Source organism: Phyllostomus hastatus, unplaced genomic scaffold, assembly GCF_019186645.2.
Source record: "Phyllostomus hastatus isolate PE091 unplaced genomic scaffold, TTU_PhHast_1.1 phas_scaffold_345, whole genome shotgun sequence".
NCBI lineage: Eukaryota > Metazoa > Chordata > Mammalia > Chiroptera > Phyllostomidae > Phyllostomus > Phyllostomus hastatus.
The window spans coordinates 9,905,259-9,931,198 of NW_025334024.1; the positions used below are offsets into that span (position 1 = coordinate 9,905,259).

At 45.6% G+C, this 25,940-nt stretch overlaps 1 protein-coding gene across 1 annotated transcript in view; it reads right to left on the reverse strand.

The window, feature by feature from the left end:
• Nucleotides 1–25,940, reverse strand: part of VAT1L (vesicle amine transport 1 like) — a 148,784-nt gene that overhangs the window by 94,447 nt on the left and 28,397 nt on the right. The window contains exon 3 of the mRNA XM_045819199.1: nt 25,257–25,472. Coding sequence (XP_045675155.1) covers nt 25,257–25,472 — 216 coding nt within the window. The remainder of the gene's footprint in view (nt 1–25,256; nt 25,473–25,940) is intronic.

A 25,940-nucleotide genomic window follows, 5' to 3' on the forward strand; every position in this document is an offset into this window, starting at 1 on the left:
CATGTGTAACCAGTGCTCAGACCCAGCAGTCTATAAAGTTCTCCTGCTCCTAGTTTGGTTGGTTTTGGCATTGTAACAATCTTCTCTCCCCCCTTGAGGTTGACGTCACAGCGTGGGTTTAGTAGGTGGGATCCTGTAGATCAGGGCATGACTAACACAGTCTTCTCTAAGTCAGAGAAGCGAGAAGAGGAAATAATCCCCATCCCTATCCACAAGGTCTGAAGCTCCAGATGCTTGGAGAGGTTCAGCCTCCCTGCTCCCAGGGCCTCAGCTGTGCTGCTGAACCTCTAGGTTTTCCCAGCCACTCATAGCTCTGCCAATCGGTTGACTGCAAGGGCAAATATTTAAGCTTTTCCCCCTGATCATACTGCACTGAAATCATTGCATAGTCACTCAGCTGAGAAGCAGTAGGGTCAAGGGGTGAAGACTGTAGATTTATTTACTCAGCTGCTTCTGCACAGAGCTTCCTGTGTGCCAGGTAGGGTTCTACATGCCCTGGAAACACCATTTCAGTCGATCTGCACTGTGACCTCTGTGAGATGGGTACTGTTTTATCCTCATTCCCCAGATGAAAGAACTGAGGCACAGAGCGGTTGTGTAACTGCCCAAAGTCACGCAGCAAGTAAACAGCCGAGACAAGATTTGAATGAACATTGTCTGGCTTCAGCATTCATAGTCTTAACTCCTGCCCTGTGCTGCAAGACAGTAGTGGGTCTGGAGACTGACAGGAGAGAAGAAAGTAGAACATGCCACACTAGGGAGTTACTCTTTGTCGAGCGCTATGCTGGGCAACTTACTCGCATCGCATTTTACCCTCCCAACATCACGTCCCCATCATGAAGACAGGCTCGGGAATAGAGGCTCAGAGAGATCAAGTGACTTTACTCAAGGTTATCCATCTAGTAATTGGAGACTGTGGCTCAGAAAAGCTAAGTACTTGCAACTGGAAGTGATAGGATTAAACCCAAGCCCCCTGTCCCAAAGCCCAACTTCTTTGTTCTTTGTTACCAAGCGCCAACACAGTTCAGTAGGAAGAGACACAGCAGATGCTGCAGAGCAAGGGAAAGCTCCTAGATCCCCTCCTGATTCACTCCTGGAGCTGCCACTTAACTCGGTCAAGCGTCAGATTTCTCTTCGTTAAACTAAGGATGGTAATATCTACTCCATGGGGCCAAGTATGTGTCCAAGGAGGTAATTTATGTCATGTGACTTATCAGAGATGACCCAAAGCAGCTGCTTCCTAAGCTGGTTTCTTCCCCAATGCCCTCAAAGCCACCTCTTCTGGGAAGCCTTCCTGAAGATTCCTAGAAGAGTTAATGTCTTCTGCTTTGCCCCCAAACTCACACACATCACTGTTCAACCATCTTCCACTCTAAGCTGTGATTCTTCTTCTCTCCCTTTCCCATTCCTCTCATTCTTTGGGCATAGAAATGTATTTGTCAAAGAGCCACTGGAGCCCTACTACAGTTAGGTCAATGCACAGGTTCCCCTGAAGGCAATTTGCAGATGCTCCCTGGTCAGGGCTGAGGTGGACCTCCCACCCATGCACACCAGCCAGCAGAGGCATGCTCCCAAGAATCTGGTCACCTGTGGGAACATAGGCAAGTGCATGAAGGGATCTGGCAAGAATGACCCCCACCGCCCAGTATGAATCCAGCTCCCTACTTGGTGCTTAAAACCCTTGTCTTAGCACAGCTGGTTTTCCTACGGACCAGTCACCACTGGGCACAGCAGGCAGCTTCAGGACTGAGGTGGGCAGGGAGATGACTTTCACTTTCTCTGAGGAGATGGTCCCATGAGCATTGGGGGCTACTGCAGTGATACACCAGTGACAGGCCAGCTTTCTGCTCTGGATAAAAGGGAGGTCACTTCATGGTATGCTGGAAGGTCAAACAATATGGGGTGTTTTTGTTTGAGCAGTTGGAGAGGCAGCCCCAAGACAGGGAGTTGGAGAAACAGAGGTGGGGCCTTAAGGGCAGACTGCAGGAGGTCCTCTCTTTCAGAACCAGACCCAGCAGGGTGGCTCTGGAGGGAGCCCTGTCACACAGGAGCAGAGAACTGAGTCCTGATCCCCCTCCTGCCATCCAAACCCTTTCCCCCTGGAGCTGCCCACATGGACAGGAAGGGCTGGGCACGGCATCCTGAGGGCCTACCCGAGGCAGCTCCACATGCGGGGAGAGGGGAATATGGGCTTTAAAACAATGAGACGTGATCGATACAGAAAAAGAGCTGCGTGTATTTAATGTATGCACCTCAATGAGTGTGAAGATAAGTATATACCCATGAAACAGTCACTATGAACTTAACTATCACCTCTGAGATTTCTGCCTTTCCTCTTTTTTGTGTGTGATAACATTTAACATGAGACCCACCCTCTTCGAAATTTGTAAGCAGGCAATACAGTATTGTTCACTACAGGCTCTGCGCCGCAGGGGAGTCTTCAGGAATTCTTCATCCTGCATGACTGGAACTATGCCCCTGCCAGCCTCTGGTGACTGCCATTCTCCTCTCTGCTTCTGTGAGTTTGACTATTTCAGATTCTAATTTAAGTGGGATTGTGTAGGACTTGTTCATCTGTGTCTGCCTTATTTCACTTAGCATGATGTCCTTCAGGTTCAGCCATGTTTAGCAAAGGGCAGGATTTCCTCCCTTGTAAAGGGCGAAGGCTGTTCCATTGCCTGTCTATACCACGCTTTGTTCATCCATTCGTCATCTGCTCATGGACATGTGGGTTGCGGCCATGTCTTTGCTATTGTGAATAATGCTGCTGCGAACACAGGAGAGCAGATGCCGCCTCAAGATCCTGATTTCTCTTCTTTTGGATGAAAAGTGGAATTGCTGGGTCATATGGTAGTTCCAGTTTTAATTGTTTGAGGAACATCCATACTGTTTTCCATAATGGTTGTACCGATTACTGATTTACAGTTCCACCAACAGAATACAAAGGTTTGTTCCAGTTTCTCCACATCCTCTCCAACAGTTATCTTTTTTTTTTCTTTTAAATAATAGCCATCCTAACAGGCATGAGGTGATATCTCATTGTGGTTTTGCTTTGCATTTCCCTGATCATTAGTGATGTTGAGAGAACATTTTGAGTCAGGGAAACCTGAACTTGAAACCTTGATATACTGATGGGCCGTGTGACTTTGGAAAGATATTTCACCTCTCTGAGCCTCACTGGGCTAACTGCAAAGTGTTGGTTAGTACAGACTGAAGTACGTAGTGCTGTGCTGGGCACAGAGCAGGTACTCAGTAAATCTTAGGGCCCTGTTGCTCTTCTTACATTAAAAAAGGCACAGGCTGTGTTACGATCTCCAGCCTGCTCATTCCAGGTTAAGCAGGCTTTTCTCAGGCCCTCGGGGGTTTGTGACAGTCCACTGCCGCGCAGGTAGCTGGTTTGGAAGGGCACAATTTACGGCTAGGGTTTCCCACTGCCCTACCTTGGGGCAGGCAAAGGGAAGAGGAGAGACAACTGGAGTGTCAGTATCTATATTGTTCATTTTTAAAATTTTTTGTATATTAATGTTTTATATTAACATTATATAATGTTGTATATTAACATCTTGAAAAACCTTTCTGACTGGGGGAAGACTGCTCTTTCCTGGCCCAGCCAATTTTTAGAAATAACAAAGGGCCCGGCTGGGAGCATGCCGCTGATATGCAGACTAACCGATCCAGAGCCAGACTTTCCTACAAGTCCGCACACCCCAGGAGGCATGTTCCTCTACCTTCACCATCCCACGGCCAACACCAGGTAGTAGAGACCGGCCCTATGGCCCAAACCCCACTGAAACTGTTCAGACCAGCACCCTAATCTGTCCACCTGCCCTGCCTCGCCTTGTCCTTTCTGCAGACACCTCAATAAAAACCACGGCCGAAGCGCTTCCTCTGCTCTTGCCCCCACCTCCTGACCACCCTAGTGTTTCCTGAGTGGCCCTGCATGGCATGTTGTGCCTCTGCCTCTAGGACCTATGAATACAATAAATATGGTTTTCTCATTCCTCTCCTCTGTCTCCTTTTGGCTACATCCAACTGACCATCTCATAAAAGAACACAAAACAGCATCCCTCGCTTGCCCCAGGAGTTGAGGGTTTTGTGCAGTGCATAATTTGCCCAACTGCACAGGGCATCTCTGCTAACGGGGATAGTACCAAGTTCGTCTGTCATCAGTCCCACTCTCCAACTAACAGCCCGTGGGTAGTCACAGGCAGCCCATTGCCCAAGAGCTGGACTCCAGCAGCCATGTGGCTGGAATCCCGGCCAGGGAGCTAGTCCAGCCCACCAGATGGCGAAGTCCCTTCACAAGAGCTGCAAGTCATGGTGGCCACAGCCAGTTCCAGGCTGGCTGCCTTCCACGCAGTGCATCTGCATAAATTTCCTGGATGACCACACTCACACAGTGGGGTGCTGGATTCACATTTCCAGCCAAATTACGATTTGTACCCACCGTCTGGAGCTGTGGTTTTGATAAATGCATCTATTTCAACCAAAAACTTGTTCAGTAGGGTGATCAAACAATTTATTGTGTAAACCAGATACTTGTTGAGAGTGAAGAAGGATGTTATTAGTTATTTTGCCAGTTCAACAAGTTTAAACTGGAAGTGTCCTAGACAAAGTGAGCTACCCTACTAACTAGGGTGTGGCCACCCTAATATTAAGTCAGGGAAAGGAACTAATAGGGTGGCCAGAAGAGGAGAGCAAAAATGTAGGCATCCTTAGACTTGAATTTTGATCCCGGGATCTACCACAACTCATCACTTGAAGGATTATGGCCCAATTATTGTGAACTGACAGCCTTATCTCTAAAGTTGGGATAATATTACCTACGCCATAGGGTTGTCCGGAGTATTAAATAGACACACAAAGCCCTGGCTGGTGTAGCTCAGTGGATTGAGCGTGGGCCTGTGAACCAAAAGGGTCACTGGTTTGATTCCCAGTCAGGGCACATGCCTGGGTTGCAGGCCAGGTCCCCAGTATGGGGCATGCGAGAGGCAACCATATGTTGGTGTTTCTCTCCTACTCTTTCTCCTTCCCTTCTCCTCTCTCTAAAAATAAATAAAATATTTTTTAAAAAATAATAAATAAATAAGTAAACAGATGTAGAGAAAGGTCTGCGCAGGACGAGGCGCTAAGTGGGGGCTGAGGACATACAAGCTTGCTTGCCCGCTCCCATCTCTGCCCATCTACTGCATCGCCTGAGCCCTGCACACAGGGATTCCAAAAGCAGCGTGCAACAGTGTCCAGCAGGGTGTAACTGCCCTTACTTTAGATGCCATTTTTCACAACTCGGTGATCTGACTTTCCTGCCTTTTTCTGAGCAACCCTGTTCATGGAAGGTGCCTCATTAGTCAGGCCTCGAGACAGCAGCCTGACCTTGGTTTCAGCACCCTTCTGACGTGATCGGCAACTTCAGTGAGAGCACCCACCCCGGGTTTGAAACACTAAAGCTCTCAAATCACGCTCTCCCCTGCCAGCCCTCAGAGATCAGACCTCGGGACTCTGCAGTTTCACATCCCAGGGCTGAGGTTCTGAACTAAGCTGTGCAGAACCCTTCCCAGTTGGAGGATGGCATCAAAAGCTTCTGGATGAGAGTACCTTCAATAGTCAGTCCTGTAGGAAGTGGAAGTGCAGTGCCGGGTCTCTGGATGGGATTCCCGCGGGGATGTTCGGCACACCCCGCTGACCCCTTCTACCTCTCCATTCGCAGACCCGCTCTCTTTAAAAAGCAGCTCATTCCCCGAAGAACATTAGCAAACATTCAGGTAACTGAAAATGTAACGTGTGTAAAATTATTTCACTTCAATATTATTTATCAAGCTGTCCCCCTCACTGAGACAGTGACATCACCAGGTCCGGTGCTCTGCCTTTAATATCTCTATCTGGAGCCCCCCACCCCCTGCACAGCACCGGCACACAGGTGTTCATAAAGTGTGGCAATGAATGGATGAAAATCTCTTCACGTTTTTCCTTCTTTGACACATCTCAGTAAGCCAGTACTCTGTTCCTTTCATGGTTTCCTTTTCACTGTCTTGTAAATTTTCCATGTTTATGTATTGTCCCATTTAGTGAAAAATTATATGCCACACAAAGAAATCCCTGTGCACTGTGCACATTCACTGTGTGCCGCACGCGGTGCTAGGTTCCAGGAACGCTAAATGGCCCAGACATGAATGGCCTGGAGTACGCCTGACCACACTTACTAGCCATCTGCGATGGAGCAGGTCATGTGAGCCTTCAGAACATCAGTCTTCACACTCGTGTGTGGTGATGGTGCCCCCTCAAGGTCAGGGTTAGGACTGAAGGGGTGAGACCCCATAGAGGGCTGGACACCAGCCAGGTGACGACACATGGTGAGACAGGAAGGGAGAACCCTGGGGAGCACCGACAGCACAGGCTGGCAGACGCTGAGACCTTCACAGGGTCTCAGGCCATCCGCTCCCTCTCCTGCCTGATGGAGGAAGCCTGACGCAGCTCCCTCCTGCGTGTTTCCAGTAGAAAAACTAATGAGGCAAAGATGGTGAACTAACTGCCTCCCCAGCTAGCCCATTTTATTTGGGGGCAATTTTCATTGTTTCAGAGGTTCTATTTATATTGTGCTATGGTAGCCTCTCTGCAGATTTTGCCCCTAGCAGGCCTGGCACAGGGAATAGACTTGTGTGTCTTACACCCTTATCATGACTCCCACATCCTGAATCTCCTTTTCTCCAGCCTGACCGTGTTCAAGCCATTCAAGTCCTCTCCTTGACAAATGAGATACATCCAGTGGACAGTGGCCTGTAGGGTAAAAATCCTCTTAAATGTGGCATGGTGGGACCATCTCTCTCCACTTGAGCATTAGCAGTGTTAGATATCTTACTGTTCTTGGCCTCCTTTCATCCAACAGAATTTTGGCTAGCACACTTACATGAACCAAAGGGTCAAAATCAAACTAAAAGAGCAGGGAGGGCTGTGTTGCTACTCACAGCTATAGCACAGCCATGTCTTTGCAGTGGGCAAAGGCAACAACAGTCATCCTACTGTTCCCATGGTTTCGCCACTTGACTTTAGAACAGCAAAGTGGCCTGACCACGCTCGCTGTACTTCACGCGTGAGACAGATTTCCTGCATGGCCCAGTAAATAGGCAATCTTCCTGAGGTGACAGCTTCAATCTAAGGTGCTGCTGCTTCTGCTTACAGCAAGTTGTCTCGCACACTACGCTGCACTTTAGAGCTCTCGCGTGCCCACACTCTGGTGGACAGGCAGGTATGTGTCCTTAACTGTAGCAAAGGTCAGGTGTACACGTGGACCCATTACTGCCCAGGTTCTGAAGTGCATTGCTGGAACAGTATTCAGGCAACACAATTCGAGGACCACGGGTTTATATGTCAGAAGCATGGGGCGCAGAGGGAGAGGCGGAGGGCTTGGCTTTTGTCTCTCATCCTCTCCCCGCACACCTGCTGCTTTTGGCCACTAAAAATTTATAGGTCACAATCAACAAAAGAGCTAAGGGTAAATCACTCCCAGTTCCAGAGTTTCCGGTCTGCTTCCTCATTCCCAAAAATCTCTTGGCAAGACTGAAGCCATTACTTCCCAAAGCACAGCACAGAGCCTGAACGTTTTAGTAAGCTCTCCTGATATATGAGAGAATGAAATGCCACATTTTGCAGCGGAAGGATCTATTCTGATCTCTATGAAGCTCTTTTAAAAATGTATTATGAAAGCAACACATGTTCATGCCAATTGAAAAGAATGAAATTTAGAAAATATAGAAATCTATAAAAATGTCAACTATGAAGCCATATTTCAGAAATAAATACTCTACATAATTTGACTTACTTTGTTCCAGTAGTTTCTCAACATGGAGAAACATATCAGTATTAGGTTGTGCACATAACTGGAATCACACTGAATATGCCATGTATACCCTGATTATTTTTTTCCTAAGCTCATATTGTGAGCACTTTTGTGGGTCATGAAAATTCTTTAACATCATCATTTTGAATGGCTGGGGGATATTCTGTTATGTGGATATACTATAATGCATTTTAACCAATCCCTGTTTTGCAGGAAATTAGAATGCTATATTATTATATGCCATATTTCAGTGAACATCTCTACACATAGGTCTTTGTAAGATTCAGAAGGCAGAGTCAAAATCTGGTTTCCCTGCTCCCGTATATTTTGAGTCCAGCTCATTGTGGGACAAAGTATGGATTCTTAATGTCTGAGTACAGCCTGGCTGCCCATTTGACTAACTCTCGGATTATTTCTTTAAAAGATATTGTCAGTAGTTAGTGTTGCATCTGTATTTTATATGGCAACCCTACCAGAATGAAATTACAAGGTCAAACGGCTTAGTCCAGTTCCAGAGAGAAGATCTAGGAGGGAAAGCAGGAATGCCAGACCCATGGTTCACAGAGTGATGAAGCAGAGTCCTTGGAGGGCTGTGTCTGCTTTGAAGAATAATTTCGGTATTGGGAAATCAAGCACGGTCACTGGCTTAATGGCTTACAAGCTATTTTAGTAATGAAACTGGCTACATGTCATTCACATTGTGATGATAACATACTCGGGTATTAATTCCACATGCTTAATAAATGTGTCTGCCTCTGTGTAATTAAGAACCTCATTACACAGATGCTGTCTGCCTGGAACAGGTAAAGTTCATCAATTTAATTTGATCAAACTATTGCCAAGAACCCACTCCATCCTGGACCCTGTGCTACGTGCTGCAAGAACAGGCATGTCTAAGACCTACCCCTACTTCACAAAGATCCATCTAGACAGAAAGACCCGTGGACAGCTGCAGCACACTGGTGCCTGCCCGGCATATGGAGGTAGCTAATACATACCTACTGGATGAGTGGGTGGATGGGTGAATGGGGGTGGACAGGTGGAGTCTTGTCAAGGCAAAAATCACTAAAACATTGTTGAGAGTATATAGATGAGAGAGCAGGGAAGGCTTCCAAGAGGAGGTGATACTGAAATGATAAACAGGAATTTGCCAGGCAGAGAAATAAGAGCTAGTAAGGGTTCTCAGGTTGAAAAGTGTGTGGCTACAAAGGGAAGAGGGACAGGTGTGGCTGCAGATAGAAACGTTGGTGGGAAGGAGATGATGAGGAAGGATGCTGGAGCTAATCTTTGGCTGATCATGAATGACTTGTTCTGAGGGTATGGGTTTCCTCAAAAGCAGACCCTAAGATGAGGATTTGTGTGCACATCATTTATTTGAGAACTGGCCCCAAAAAATGAGATGAAGAAATAGGTTAGTGAGGCAGAGAAGGCAGAAAGCCTGTGAAAAGCCTTACCCAGTGAACAGCGGGAGCTCATCTCTAGTGGGTCCCTTCTAAGAGAACACACCTCGTAATTCTCCCACCCAGGGGGCAGAAGCTAGGTGTCCGCCACTCAACTCCCATCACTCACTCGCTGAGGGATACTCTTGGGGGCCTGTAATTAACTCACAGAAACTTCCAGCCTATCCTAAACAAGGGCCAAGTTGGAAATAACGACCTCAGGCAGAGAGCTGCAGGTATCAGCTGGCTAAACTGGGACTGTCTGCACCAACCTCAGGGATGGGGCATGGTGGTCATCCAGGTGTCTGCCACAAAGCCTAGTGGGTAGCAGGCTAGATCTCAGCAAGCCAACTCTGTGGTTAGATGAGAATAATAATCCTCTTTCAATGACTTGGTAGCACCAGCACTCCCTTCCTGGGGTGTTTGCTGTTTCCCAAAATCTGCAATATGCTTCTTTCTTGCTTTTCATATAATTGCCTCCTTCTCTCTGCTTAAATGTCACCTATTCAGTGAGGTCATCTTTGATGATTCAATATGCAGTGCATCTTTCTCCCTGTTTATTCTCTGTGATAGCATCTCGATCATGGATACACACACACATATTCTTGATCCTTTATAATATATATACACACATATTTATAAAATATGCACATATACATGTGCATTATTTATACATAAAAATACATATCTATGTATATATATATATATACACATATAGATAGGTATGTAAATATAGATAAATACTTGTTTGATATTCATTTGGTTATGTGCCTGTGTCCTTTATTTGCCATTGCATAGTAGACACCCAGCATGCTGTCTGACACATAGTAATTGCTCAATAAAGACCCATTGGGTGACAGAGAGTAAATCACTTGCCTCATGCACTTTCTGGCAGAGGAAGGCTGGTCTCCTCCATTTTCCCCATCCTCATTGCCCCAGCCTTCAAGGTCCTGTCATCTCTCCATGCTGCAGAGTTGCGTGGCTGGGGGAGGTCTCTGAGCATCTGGGAGTAAGGCTGGCCTCTGCTTGGCCTTGGGAAGGGGAGTCTAGGTCTTGGCATTGAACACATAGCCATTTTCTCATCACGGGGACGAGCTCTAGAGAATAGGGCTCCTTTTAGTCGCTTTTCTTGAGGCTTAAAATATTTGCCCTCCTTAGTGAATTCCTGGCTGATACATCGCCTAATCACCTCAAATCCAGGTTTTCAGACTCACTTGTGTAATTAATTTCCTGGAAGGTTTAAAACTTTTTGTAGGAGAACACAGGGGCCTCTGGGAAGTTAAATTTCAAGATAAAACCCATACCTGCTAGACATGGCAAGCCTACTGGGACTGACCCTCTGGTGGGGCTCTGAAGAAAGCGGAGCAGCTTGCCCACCCTCAGAACTGGGTGGCTTTGTTCAGACCCACACCTGGCCCTGCTCCACAAGCTTCCCTCCTGCCCAGCCCCCCTCCGCCCACCTGGCTCCTCGGAGGCCAACATGACCCTACATGCCATGGAAAAAGACAGCTTGCAGCCAGGTCGCTCTGATGCTCCAAAAATAGGCGAGTGGGCAGAAGCAATGAGCAGATGGGTAGACCTGTACCTGCTGTCTCCTTCCTCATTTGCTGACCCACCTCAGTGGTTTACAGCACAGGTTTTGAGGAAGACCCATCCAAGTGTGACTTCTCCCTCCCTCTTCTTTGCCAACCACTTGGCCGTGAATAAATGACTTCACTGCAGCAAGCCTCAGTTTCCTCAATCTCAAAATGGCCGATACCTCGTAGGGTTGTTGCAAGCATATAAATAACATAATGAGTGCAAGGCACTGGCAGAATGCTTGTAAGAAATTAGCAATAAAAATGCATTTCCATGCTTGGTTTTACATATGTAGTAAACTTAAAAATTTGAAAAATTAAAATTTGACAATTTTAAATTAAAGAAAAATTGGCACTACGTATTATCTTGGCTCTGATTCATCCATCAAGACATCTAATCAGAGTTATAAATATTCATAACTGGGAGCTAGAGGATGGAGAGGAGGAAGAGTCTCGTGCGGCCAGCCAGCATTACAGGTGGATCGGGGCTGTCGTGGTTTAGGCCTGTCTGCCTGTGTCACTCGTCACGACCTACCCAATATTTGCAGCTGCATGCTTTCCTCAGGCTTCATGCCATGTATTCTGGCAACTTTTTTCCTTAAGAATTCTGCTGACATATCATCCCTCCCCCATGAAGAATTCATTATTCTTTTCCAGAGTATTCTATTGCTTCAATTAGTGCAGACTCCACACTCCACTTCACAGTTGGTGGCATATCTGTCTCCTTCCCAGAATGTGGAGCCCTCCTGGTGTGACGACCGTCTCCCCCGGCCTTGTCTCCTCGGGGCACTGTGCAGGGGGAGTGTGGAGTGGCCATCCATCTATATGGCTCAGTTTCAACTGACTCTTAGGTTCGTTTGGCTCCAGAAAGAGTTTTCAACATTTTTCCTTAGAAAAGAGTGACCAGCCCAATTTTGAAAGCCCTTGGTCGCTTCCCTGATGGGTACAGTCTTGGGTGTCACTGTGACCCTCAGAAAAGGTGCAGCACAGACTTGTCCTTGCATTTGTTGAAACTCCTGTTTTGAACCACATCCCAACCCCATGCTAAGGTCAGGACAGTGGGCTCCTGAGGAACCAGCCTCCAGGCTCTTCCAGTCCCCAGGACAAGCTCCCCACCTTCCTCCCTCCTTGTCAGAACAATGAAGCCCGGCTTGAAAAGGCAGAGAGTCCAGCAGACAGGCTGGCAGCTCGATGGAACTGTTATCTCTCTGGTACGCAGGGCATTCCTGCACACCTGCCTCAGTCTGAATGTGGCCTAGACACGTGTGGGCGAGAACAGGAGGCAGTTGTCCCTCCACTGCCCCAAGACTGGTTAGTGGGGCTGAGGATTGGTCACGTGCAATGCGGGACAGGAGGGGAGTATAAATGGGCATGTCTGCCTGTAGTCAGAGCTATATAAGAGCATTTAGAAACATTCATGAAAAACATATTATGGTCTCCTAGGGGGGCCTCTGATTTAACAGTTACTGTTTAAATCTGTGTAGCTTCTTCAGGTTTGAGACTGGAATTATTGTGACCCCAATTTGATTTGAAGATGGACAGGGAAAAAAACAGTGCAAAAAGAAGCATGCTTGCATAATTTGAATTTTTGCCTCCTGAAATCCATGCTGGATATTCTAACAACATCAATTCCAATAGTAGAATTAAAAGTAGTTAAGTAGGTATTATATGCAGACCATGTGCCGGCTGCTCAATACATGTTAAATTAGCTTCCTCATTTTACAAATGAGAATGAGGGTCAGGGTTCAAGCCCACACATGCCACCTCCCGTGCCCTAGCCACCACACTCCACCACCGCGTGAGCCAGCAAGCTGACATGCACAACTGAATGGCTGCTCCAAGCTGTGGGACACGGACTTGCATGCTAGACAGACTTTATGGACACAAAATAAAAAAATAAAACCAAGGAGTTTAAATAGCACCCTGAGTGTCCAAATACTCCTTGTGTGTTGTATTGTCATTTTACACTGAAGTGTGTTACTGGTGCTCTCTAGCTACTGACTTCATGCTCCGGCAAGAAGTCGGCCCTTCCACACACTGGGCGAGCAGCCAGAGAAGCCAGGCATCAGGAAAACTCAAACGTGGATGAGTTCACAGGTCTGGTATTGAGAGAATTTGAAATAACCCTTCATTCCAGTGTGACACATAACGAGTCCCTTTTTATAAAGATGACAGCCGCTCATCCTCCCCCTCACACAATAAACTGGGTTGCACATTTGCTTTTATTTGCAAACATAAAAATGCGTGCAAGTTAATTATTCCATTGCCTATTATCTCCAAGGCTGGGTATTATTTGGACGTAATCATGGGCACTGCGTGCCGACTCAGAGCTGCCGTTGTGCTAAGGAGTCTCTCCATTATCTCGTTAACTGCACAACCTTAGGAGGGTGGTGCTTTGTTAACAATTTTACACACAAGGAAATTAAGAAGTAGAGGGATTAAGCAACTTGGAAGATCAGGGGATCACTTTGTAGAGTATATGACTGTCTAACCACTATGCAGTACACCTGAAACTAATACAGAATAATATTGAACATACACTGTAATGGAAAAATAAATATTTTAAAAAAACAACTTGGTTAATCACCAAGTAAGTGGTTGAATCTGGAATGCAAATACAGGTTGGCCTGACTTCCAGGATTCTAAACGTCTACTCCAGAACAAGCATAAACTACACATACAGATAGGATTAAAATGAAGACAAACAAACTCCTTAAATCTACATCCACTGTGCATCACAGAGCACCACTGCACAATGACAGTGATATCTAATTCCCGGCGAACTTCGGAGCGTCAGGCTCTGTTCTAAGTTTTCTGTGTCTTCGGCTCTCAAACTTGAACATGCATGGAGGTCTCCCGGTGGGATTGTTAAAACACGGATTGTTAGCCCACCCCAGAGTTTCTGATTCCATACTAGGTCTAGGGTAAGGACAAAGAACATGCATCTCTAACAAGTTCCCAGATGACCCTGCTGGCCTAGAACCACACTTCAGAAACCACTGCTCTGTATGAATTAACTCAGTGAACACTCGCGTCAACATTTTAAGCCTCGTCGTAAAGATGAGGAAACTGAGGTTCTGAGAGATTAAGTAACTTGCCTAAATAAAGAGAAATATACCTTTAATCTTTTATTTGAACTTCTCTTCTTTAAGCTTAGCCCAGAATAATTTTACTTCTCTCTCCAGCAAATCTCACCATAGGGGGTTAAAACCTAGAGCCTGGTTGAACCAGCTCAGGGCCAAGTTGGAAAGTTATTTAGGCTGACATACATCCCAGGTTTATTAATACTGAGAGGAACCCAAAATGTTGAGTTAGAAATAAGCACTAGCTCCCTTGCCTACCCACTTATTCAATCCCTAGCACTTATGAGCTGCTTCCGGGCACTCAGCAGAGTTCCAGACAACAAGGAGGATTCTCAGAAAGAGGATAAGCTCATCCTGAACCAAGTGAGCACAGGGCTGAGAAGTAAGGTCTAAATAAGGGCCAGCATTGGGAAATTCAACCAATGGACCAGCTAGGCAAGCAGTTTTGCATGGGCTGCAGATATGATGCCCAATAATCAAAATGATCATCACAACAATTGTCACTGGCCAGGATCCCTGGAAAAGGACTCTGACTGGAGATGTGCATGCAGGGTGCTTACTGGGGAGTACTCTGGGACAGCATCTGCCAAGGAGTGAGGGAAGGGAGACTGGGCAGAGAGAGAAGCTGAGTATTAATTGTTGCAAGAGATGCTTTTAGCCAGTCCCATTAGGAGCTCCAAAGCTGGGCTGGCCCTTCAGTGTTGTTTCCATTCAGGAAGGGAACTGGGCGCTTTAGTCCTGCATCCAACAATGATTAGATGCAGGCTACCCCTTAAGCGAGGCAGCTCTCTTCCCCTGGGGGCAATTACTGGAGAGGGATACAGTTGTGAGGCATCAGGAGCCAAGAATCTGGCAGCTAGGAGAAATGAATACCTTAGTCCTGAAGGGGGTTCTGGATGGCACATCCCAGCCTCCACTACAGTTCCATTAGGTAACATTTATTGAGTACTTATTATGTTCAAGCATTATTTAAAGGTTTTTACACATATTGATTTATTTGAGACTCCCAATACTATGAGCTAAGTATAACAACTGTGTTAAACATGAGGAAAATAAAGCACACTAGGTAATAAGTCATAGAAATCAGGATTCAAATCCAGGAGTCTCCTCCAAAGACTGAATGCTTAACAACTGTTGCTGACTGTTCCTCTGACTCCCTAAGAATTTAAACAAGGGGATCGTGGTGGGGGCAGAGGGTTAGGGAAGTGGGTGCTGGTGGGACGAGTAATACGTAAGGATGTTTTTGTGCAGGAGTAGACTGACAGCATTACAGGGGATTCTGTTGAGTGTGTCATGGGGAAGCTGTTGGGCAGGCACAGTCAGAGTGACTGGTGGCCAGCCTGGGGGTTAGGATCCCCAGGCCATGGCCGACAGCCTGGTGGGTGCCCATGAGAGTGGACAAGGCTGCTTCTTGCTCGGTATCTCCCCACTGAATTAATTGTTCATCCTAATCAGGGCAATAATATTTTGAAAAGCAACTGTGACCTTTTGTGTGTGTTGCTGGGGTCCCTGGGGTCACAGACCCTCAGCAAAGACTAGTCCTTGTGTTTCGAGTCTTTGGGGCATGTCCGAGGCCTGGAACTATGGAGCTGAATTTTCCTTAAAGTCTAATCATGTCTTATGTGTTTGAGGAAAGTGCTATCTGGAGTGGAGATTGGCTTTATCTGCCCCTTGCTCTCAAGTTTCAACAACCAGCTGCCAGTTGGCTGTCCTATTTTCCGCTCTTTTGATTCTGGCTATAAGTGCCAGAGAATCACTGAGTAATATTTTCTAATCAGATAATGATAGTAAGAACTTAGTAACGGTAGTAATAATAGCAACTGGCATATGAGTTTGCTTTGTGTCAGATAGTATGCAAAGCCCATTACATAATCCTCTTTTAAAACACTGTAAAAACTAAGAGCTAGGTGTTACACTGAGTCTTACAGACGAAGAAACAACATCCAGGGAAGTTAACATACTTGTTCAAGCTCTCTCACCTGGAAACCAGAGAACATGAGATGTAAACTGGCTCTGGGGTTCCGGAATCTATCTCCGTAACTCAGATGCTGCCCTTTTTGTCTTCTTTCTTTCTTTCTCTGTTCTCTTTCTTCCTTCATTTCCTCTGCAAATATTTTTCAAGCAACACCCATGTGCTCAGCCCTGGGCTCAGTGCTCAGGATTCCAGAAGAATGAGATCACACCATCCCTGCCTTCCTGGACATGGTAGCTTGGGGTTTAATTTCAGCTGGAGAGTTAACATCAAGGGCAACACCAGTGCTGAACCTGACAAAGTCAGCCGTGTCAATGGGGGCTCTTTTCCTCCTCCTGAGGATCCCTCAGCTCTGGGAAGCCCCTGCTTATCCTCAGTACTTGGGGAAGAAAGCCCACCGACTAATCCTGTGGAGTAGGATCTACTGCAGCTCACTCTGAGTAGAAGCAGGACTCCGTTCAGCACTGCCTACTATCAGCACAGCCCTGTCCTTAAAAACATGGGCTCTGTATTCAAAGAGTTCACAGACCAGCTTGTCCTCTTCATAGTTACATGAGCTGGAGCAAGTTACTTAACCTCTCTGTGTGTCTGTTTCCTCCAGTAAAATGAGGACGTAACAATACTACCTCATAGAGAGGATATGGAGATTACTGGGCCAGTCTATTTTACCTCCTATCCCCTTGTGAACTGATATATTAATTCAATTAACAAGGAATGAATGAATCCTGTCTCAGAGGCCCAATTTAACCTTTATAATGTTTATGATAAAGATTGTTCCCATGACCCACTCATGATTTACTCTAAAGGAATTAAAAGCACCTAGAATAAAAATCAAGTGAGGCTTTCACAGGCCTAGACATAGCTTGGAAGAAGTGCTTTTAGATGTAGTTCATTCTAACCTTAGACATATTACTGACCTGCGAGAAGTCCAAGCATTGGCCACCGGCATCAGAGGTTATGGCCAGGAGGGAAGTGGGCCCTTGCTTCATGACTTGTCTCTGGAGCATTTTTGTCATTTAGGGAGGAGAGGACCTGATTCTTGGGGTCATCAGTTAGAGAACCAGGTCTTACCTATTCCAGCGAGTCCCCAGGCCACAGCCCTTTCCTCAGATGCCAAGATACAGTTCGTCCTCATCCCTTTGATTATTCATGAAGGATAAGATAGATCCACTTTGTTCTGTTTACATTTTCAGAGGTTCCATTTCCTGAAGTTGCAGGTCCTTGGTGATGGTGAGGTCTTGCTAGAGTGAAGTCCCCTTTATCCAGGTGCACAGGGTGGGGCAAGCAGAAAAAATGAGGGTGGTGCAGATGTTTCTGAGGCCACTGCTGTCTGTGGTTTAGTGCTAAGGGCACTGGGACAGAAATTCCTGGCACTGGACATTCGGGTTCAGATATGACCCCATACTCATTAACATTGCAGCCTTAAAAACAACACTGAACCTCTTAATTAACCTGGAAAGTTATAATAGCTAAATTTCACTGGTTGTTTATCCTATGCCAAGCCTGTTCCAGGTTCCTAAGTACCACCTAAGGCTGGCACTAATATCATCCCACTTTACAGATGAGGAAAATGAGTCTTAAAGTGGTTGGGAGGGTGGGACTGGGATTAAACTCAGGGAGCCTCCCTCTAGAACTCACAATCTGATCTCGTCTCTGTCACGTACTACCCAATAGGGGAGGGTTGTTGTAAGGACTAAATGACTGATGTTCTCAAAGTGTCTAGTTCACAGCTGATGTCTGACACAACTTGGTGTCCGCCTTTGTTTCCTTTCTGCTCTGAGGTCCCGCGCATGCGCCTGCTAGTCCAGGTGCTGAAGGGCATAGACTGAGCATGGATGGATGTGTGATGACGGAGCGGACGCCTGCTGTGGCAGCCATGGGGGCCATGAAGAGGGGCCCTCATTCAACTAATAACGCACATCAGATACAGACAAAAAACCTGGGACGAGTATTCAGAATGTGGGATGGCATGGGCAAGGGCACCAAAGACTGCTTAATAGATTGAAATATACAAGATCACTAGGAAAGCTTCCCCGACCCCAGGGATTAATGCAGTAACAGGGCCTTCTTTAGTTCAGAAGGTAACTCCTCTAGAGCACAGAAAAAATGGCTTGCAACAGTTTTTGGATTGACACCTGTTTGCTACATTTATTATGTGGCAGGAAATGGGCACAAAAAGAGCAAGACCCAGTTGCCCTGACGGAAGGGCTTATTGATTGAGGGAGAGGAGATGAGTAAACCCACAATGAATAACAGTAATGGCAGCAGCTAACAGTTACTTTATGCCTGGTCCTATGTTAAGTGCTTCCTAAGCATAAGCTCACTGAACACGCATAGAAACCCTCTGAGGAATAAATGTATTGTTGTTCTTCCCATTACATGAATGAGGAAATGGAGAAGCTGAGTGGCTTGCCCAAGGGCGTGAGCTTTGGTTGTAGACGGTCTGACTCCAGGGCCCTTGCACTTGCCCTTACTCTCAGGAGAGCAGAGGGAGAGGGAAGGGGCAGCCTGGAGAGGTGGAAAAGCCATATGCCTTGTGCATAGAGTAAAGGGAATGCTAGCTGCTATAATAAGTAGCCTGTGGAATGCCAGTAGTTAAAATAACAGGGGTTTCTTTCTTCTTTCTCACATGAAGTCTCCTTAGCAATGAGGCAGGGATAGGACAGGGGATGGAAGTGCAGTTATCGAGGTTACTGGGAGGGTGCAGGCTCTGCCACCTTTAACCTGTGCTGCCCAGGTCAATCTTGGCATCTGCCAGGAAACTGGGGAGAGAGAGAGCATGGAGGATCTCGTAAGACAGGGCAGGCCTGGAAGTGATACATTTCACATGGCCGCTGCCCTCACCCATGGCGTGAGCTCAGATGCATGGCCTTAGGTAGATGGGAGGGTAGGGGTGGGGTTGGTGGCTTAATAAAGCAGCCCCTGGCTGAGCAGCCCCCTACCAGCAGCAAGTCTGTATGCAGAAGGAGAGCAGAGCTTGGGGGCAGCCATCTCAGCCATTCGCCTATGGAAGCTGAGAGAGAAAGAGAGGAAACGGGAGAGAGAGAAAGACCAGATGAAGAGAGCCACTTGTGTCAAGAAATTAAGGACTTTATCTTGACAACAGTGGGAATCTGTGTCATTTATAGGCAGGGAGTGACAAGAGCTGGTTGGTGCGTTGGGGAAACCACTTTGGCCGTGAGTGAAGAGCTGGTGTAAAGAGGAAACTGTGGGCAGGAAGCCCTTTAAGTGTGTGCAGCAGTAATCTAGGTGAGAGACACCGGGGCCAAAGGTAAAACAACAGTCCATGGGACAGGGAGAGAAAGGGAGATATAGGAAATGTGCTATTACCTGGAATTCTTTACATGGTAGCCCACCGGGCCCCCAACTTCACTGTTCATGAATGCCCAGACCTCACCTCCACTCGTATCCAGTTTACCTGCTTGTCAGCCTCAGATTGAAGTACAGATGCCACTTCCTCAAGGAAGCCTTCCCTGATTTCATCCCCCACCTCCATCCTGGGTCAGGTTCTTATTGAAAGCATTCGTATCAACTTGTATCTCCCTTTCATAGCACTTGGCAGTTACGCATGCGATTCTTTGATTTAAATGTCCCCCTTTGACTTATCAAGCTTCTCATTGGAAGAAAATCTGCCATATGCTCTTGAACACCTAGGGTCTAATTCAGTGTCTTGAACTGAGACCCTCACTACATCTGTGTTGGATGAGTGAAAAGAATAAAGAAATAAATCATAGGATTTGGAAACTTGTACTATGTTAAGAAGAGCTAATGACAATTCTTGGGTTGCTGGCTTTGGTAGCTGGGTAGGTATTGGTGCCTTTCATGATCAAGGATGGTTGTATCTCAACAAAATATTCACCTGTAGTGATTTTTGCAAATGGTCATGTCATTTGTGCTGAAATTGAATAACGAGCCAATGTTCAAATCATCTAACACACTGAGTATTCCTACTTACCCCAGGCTCTCCCAGTCTAATGTTAAAACAGTGTATGGTTAATCCATCATTCAGGGAGGACCATCCATCTCTGGGCCCATACATGAACAGGCCCATACATGAACAGACCCATACATGAGGTCAGGGAGCCCCCTGGGGCCTCCTTTATAGATTCTGCCTCTCCCTCTGTTGTTTCTCCTTTGAAGCGATCTGAATGACACTGGGAAACACCCCATCCATAATGAATAGAAATTAATAATTCAGTGATGGCTATTTAACTCAGTCTGAAAATGAAGTTCTGCTTTCCTTTCCAAGATCTGTGGACCACATCAGGCTGCTACTTTCTCTGCTAGGATGGGATGATGAAAAAGGTGAAGGGACTCTAAAAACTCAAAAGCATCAAATGTCACACACAGGTGCAAATAACCACATAGTAACAGTAATGTTATTCTCCACAAATCAAGCACACCCCCAAACAAGATGCCCAAAGCCACACTAGTTTATAAAATGGGATTGGCAGCCAAACTCTCATCTTGAAATTCCTAACATGAGCCCCACTTGGTTGCTTATTTTGTTATCTTTCCTTTAAGAGGTTGTAAGCCCATTTTTCAGTGGGGTTCAGAAGATTCGATTAGGGGCATTACCCTCTCAGGCTGTCTGGTTGTGCTGTTGTCAGAGGAAAACAGTGCCGTGCAAAGACGTGTAGACACTGAGAAAGCAACTCGCTCTGGATCAGATTATTTTCCTATCCTATATTAAAGGTTCCCTTGAAATTACAGTTTAAGTCTGGTATTTGTCATATTCTGTTTGCAAATTCCCTATCCCAGACTTCGATATAAATGAGACAGAAGTCTTGGTGCCATTAAAACTGCACACATATGTTTAACTCAATTTAGAAAACTTCATTCTAACTAGGTTTAGTCTTCCTGCCACCTCTTCAACATCCAGTTAGAAAACGTGCACCAGGCCAAGGTCGTCTAGTTCTCTAAAATGTCTGTAGTTACTCGGACATTCCTCCTATCAATATTTTTTCTGACATATCCCCTCAATCAAGGGAAACAAAAGAAAAAATAAATAAATGGAACTACATCAAACTAAAAAGTTTTTATACAGCAAAGGAACTATCAAAATGGGATTGGCAGCCCATTTGTATAGCAAAACAGAAAGACAACACAGTGGATGGAAAAACATGTTCGCCAATGATATATCTGATAAGGGGTTAATATAAAAAATTTACAAAGAACTCAACACCAAGAAAATAAACAATCCAATTAAAATTTGGCAAAGGACCTGAATAAACACTTTTCCAAAGAGGACATGCAGATGGCCAATAGACATATGAAAAGGTGCTCAATGTCACTAATCATCAGAGAGATGCAAACTAAAACCACAATGAGATACCATCTCACACCTGTCAGAATGGCTGTCATCAATTAATCAACAAGCAAGAAGTACTGGCAAGGATGTGGAGAAGAGGCACTGTTGCATTATTGGTGGGAACTCAGACTGGTGCAGTCACTGTGGAAAACAGTGTAGTGATACCTCAAAAAACTAAAAATGGAACTGCCTTATGACCCAGCAGTTCCACTTCTGCAGCTATATCCAAAGAAACCTGAACACTAAGAATGTATTCACCCCTGTGTTCACTGCAGCGTTATTTACAAGAGCCAAGGTTTAGAAGCAGCCCAAATGCCCATCAGTACATGAGTGGATAAAAAAGCTGGGGTACATTTACACAATAGAATACTACTTGGCCATAAAAAAGAAGGAAGTCTTACCTTTCGTAGCAGCATGGATGGACCTGGAGGGTATTATGTTAAGTGAAATAAGCCAGTCAGAGGAAGACAAATACCGAATGACTTCACTTATATGTGGAATCCAATAAAAAATAAACAAAATAGAAATAGACCCATAAATACAGAGGACAGACTGACAGCTGTCAGAGGGGAGGGGCATGGGGGGCTGGGTGACATAGGTGAAGGTATTTAGCCAAAAAAACCCAACTCATAGACAGACAACAGTGTGGTGGTTCCCAGGGGGAAAGGGAGGTGGGGGCGGGTAGAAGGGGATAAACAGGGGACAAGTGATGACAGAAGGAGGTTGACTTTAGATAGTGAACACACAACACAATGTACAGATAATGTGTTGTAGAACTGTACCTCTGAAACCTATGTAATTGTATTAACCAATGTAACCCCAATAAATTCAATTACAAAAGATAATCCTCATTACACTAGAAAATAAAATAAAATAAAATAAAATGTCTATAGTTAGCACCAGGTAGAAGGAGAACTGTATTTGTTAAACACATGAATAAATGAAGGAATGAATGACTTGGGTTCTGCCAACATTCTAGGTTGTGAAATAGAAAGAGAAGTCTTGGGAACCAGCCAGATGAGGGTATGGATCCTAGTTCTGCTACTTGCTACATGCTTTTCTTCAGGCCTCTGTGGGCTCTCCACAGTGGAAGGGAAGGCAGCCCAGGGAAATGTCTGTATTCGTTTCCTATTGCTGCTGTAACAAGTTACCACAAGCTGAGTGTCTCAAAAATTAACCTCCCTCACACACACAGATTTATTATATTACAGTTCTAGAGATCAGAGGTACAAAATGGGTCTCACTAGGCTAAAAATCAAGTGTTAGCAGGGCTGTGTTCCTTCTGGAAGCTCCTGGGGGAGAATCCATTTCCTTATCTCTTTCAGCATCTAAAGTTCCCCGCATTCCTTGGCTCCTGGTGCTGCTTCTGCCTTCAAAGCCAGCAGTGTAGTCTTTAAACCTCTTTCTGACCCTCCCCCCACTTCCGTCTCTAAGGACCTTCGTGATTACGCTGGGCTCATCTGGATAATCCAAAATGATCTCTCCATCTCAAGGTCCTCACCTTAGTCTGCAAATTCCTTTGCTGTGTAAATATCCTGCTCATAGGTGCCGGGGATTAGGACATGATGTCGGTAAGGGGAAGGGGCTTATTATCCTGCCTGCTGCACTGACCACACAGCCAGCAGCTGCACTTAACAATTTGTCCAACAGGGATAGGAAGCATCTTCGTTCCTCACCAGGGTAACACAGATAATACATTTCAAGTGCTCCCAGGGAGCACCCGCCACCACCACAGCAGTGACTGGTTGTCTTCTTGGAAGGAGTCTAATTCTGCCTGGGGGTGACTCACTGGCCTTTCCACTGTGGGGTGGTGGAATGGTCTGGGTTCTCTTTAGGTGTTCTTAGATTTTGTAAGACAGGGTCAACTCCACCATAGCTTACTTAAGTGTTCATACACACAGATGTGCACTTGGCCAGAAGTCTTTCCTCTAATGATAACTTTGAACTCAGTGCTTCATACCACCTATCGCATCCTGGGTGGGAGAGACACTATTCAAGGAGACCCCCTCACCTGAGAGATGGGCCGTACAACCACACCTTTAAACTGGCCACAGTTTAAACCAGACTACTTCCTTTTGGCACCAGGATATTTGCTTTCACTGTATTTCCTTCACTTTGGTGCTATTAGACAATCCTAGAGGTAGACCTAAAGAAAAAGCATCAAGGAAGTCATGGCATTTACTGTAACAGTTTTGTGAGGATGTTCACTACACTTCAGCACACATTTCTTATGAGGAATCACTGAGAAGTATTCCCCAGGTCTCAAAACCTGGTACTGGTTAAAATTCTCTGTAATAACTGGTTTATTTCCATCGAGTGAACACAAACTCACACAGCTGGCCGTGTTTCTCTGTTCGTGCACAGTATTAGGAAGCTAAGTACCCAGGCTCCTGTCCGTCTTGAACAAAGCTCTAGGACACCATGGCCTGCACCGTGTGTGCCAGTTTATTTTCCTACCTGCATTGTCCCCTTTCCCCAGTTCCTTCGTCTGTTTCACATTTCAGTTCTTACTGCTGTAGTGTATGTAAGCCCAGAAAAAGGCACTGTAAAAACTTTTACCTCCAGAGATTTTTTGTTTTTGGGAGATACATTCTCCTGACACATTCCTCTTTGTTCCAGAAACAAACTCAAATGAAAAATAAAAAACATGAAGCATCATCAGTGCCAGTGTTCAAACATCCAGTTCTCAGCAGAATTGGCTTCAGCACCATTGTAAAGACTGGCGCTCATGTTCATAGCACGAAAACAAGTCTCTAATGCTTTGTATGCTGAGCACACGAAGATCATAAACGTCAGAATTCTAAATGGCTTGCTGGCTGTTACCACATTAACTGGCACTAAAATCTATTTCCTTTCCAAGGGATGTTTAGCTTTTATTATATCTTTACTCATGGTCAAAAGACATTAGCAAATTTGCTAAAGTGATTGAAGATATTCCTCTTAAGACATTCCTAAAGTTTTATCTCTTTGCCTTCCTGTTTTTTTTGTATGTGACCTTGTCTTCTCAGAAAGGGAAAAACAGCAATGTGCTATATACTATGCAGGGTTTTGATAATTGTAAAAAGCCAATATTTTAAGAAAATCAATGTTAGCGTGACCTCCAGAGAAGATATCTTCAAGGTAGACCCAGGCACAGGAGTCAGTCTCTGAGTCATCCAGCCACAGGATCACCAACACTGAGAACCTCTCAAACCCTATTAGATGGTACATCAGGACCTTCTCTTATTAATCTTTAACCCGTGGAGTCCGGAACATAGTATGTGTTCAATAAATAATTGTTGGGTTGATGAGTAGGTCCTCTCACTCTCAGAAAGACTGGTGTTCTATTCCACCCACAGTAGGCCATGACAGGAACATAGTGCCTACCATGTGGCAGGTGTGCAGTATGTACTGAGTGACTGTCACAGAGACCCATCCAAACCCTGGAAGAATTTTCTGCCATCCCTGAATTCCAGAGCAGCAGTTTTTAGTTCCAGTGCTTCCCCCCTTGTCAAATACACACCTGACAGATGACATTCACACGTGCAGCTACCCTCATGGGGTGGCTTTCCCATTACATGCATGTGACCTTCCCATTATGCTAGTGCAATCATAGTCTCCTTCTCTCCCACTCAAGAAAATACATCAGAACACAAATGAATAAGAATGTTGTTAATATGGGAACAATCTCAAATTCTTGGCAATTTATTGAAAAAGTAAATCATCATCCACATTTTTGGCATTTCAAATAGTAGTAGAACAGGACTGTGAGGCATCTCACAATGATTGACAGAAGCAGCTCATTGTAATACCAAGACTGAGAGTGCGTCTTACAGAAACCATCTCCGAGACCCACTGAGTCCTCACATGCCACGAGGCTCGCCCTATTTGCAGTGCAGTCATTTATACAACCTCCCCCATCCATGTGAGCTTCACTGGAATTATAGAGAGCATCCCTACTAATGGAAATAGCTCACAGAGAAATTTCATTGCCACTTGGGTGTGATTTCACTTTCACCATCATGACCTTGAGGACCAGGACACACAAACAGCCAACTTACCACGCCACCACCAGCTGAGTGCACGAGAACAGACATCCCTTCTCGAAGGTTGGCCACTTCAAAGAGCATCATGTAGGCTGTGACGAAGTTCATGGGGAATGCAGCAGCCTCAGAGAAGCTCATGTCATCGGGGATCTTGTAGACAAACTCCACTGGCGTACAGACCACCTCTGCCCAGGCATTGTAATTGACAAATGCCATGACACGGTCCCCGATCTGGGCATAGGGAGGCACAGGGTTAGTGGAGCTTTCTGAACCTTTTTGAGGGATTTCTCAAATACTCAATAATCTGATGAAAAATATAGATTCCTTCCCAGAAAAAAAGAACCCTCAAATATGCACACCCTCACCTGCCTCTCAATTTCAAGGCATTTTTGGATGCTCTGAAGCCCATCTATAAAAAAAATCCCAGGGGCCGTGGAAACCAGATTCTGTACTCCTTGTCTCGCACATGAATATATGACGTGGAGCACGTCACACACCATGGAGTGCCACTGTCAGGAGGTCATTGTCCTGACTCACGCTCTCATCTAATCTCTCTGTTTTGGAGCTGAGAAAGACTGAGCCATTAGGAAAGTTAGTGGGGCGAGGCCGGGAGTCAAATCGACTGTTGCTTATTCTCTGCCACCCCTCTTGGATGCCCTGACATGCTAGTTCACTGTGGTATTCGCAATGAAGATATCA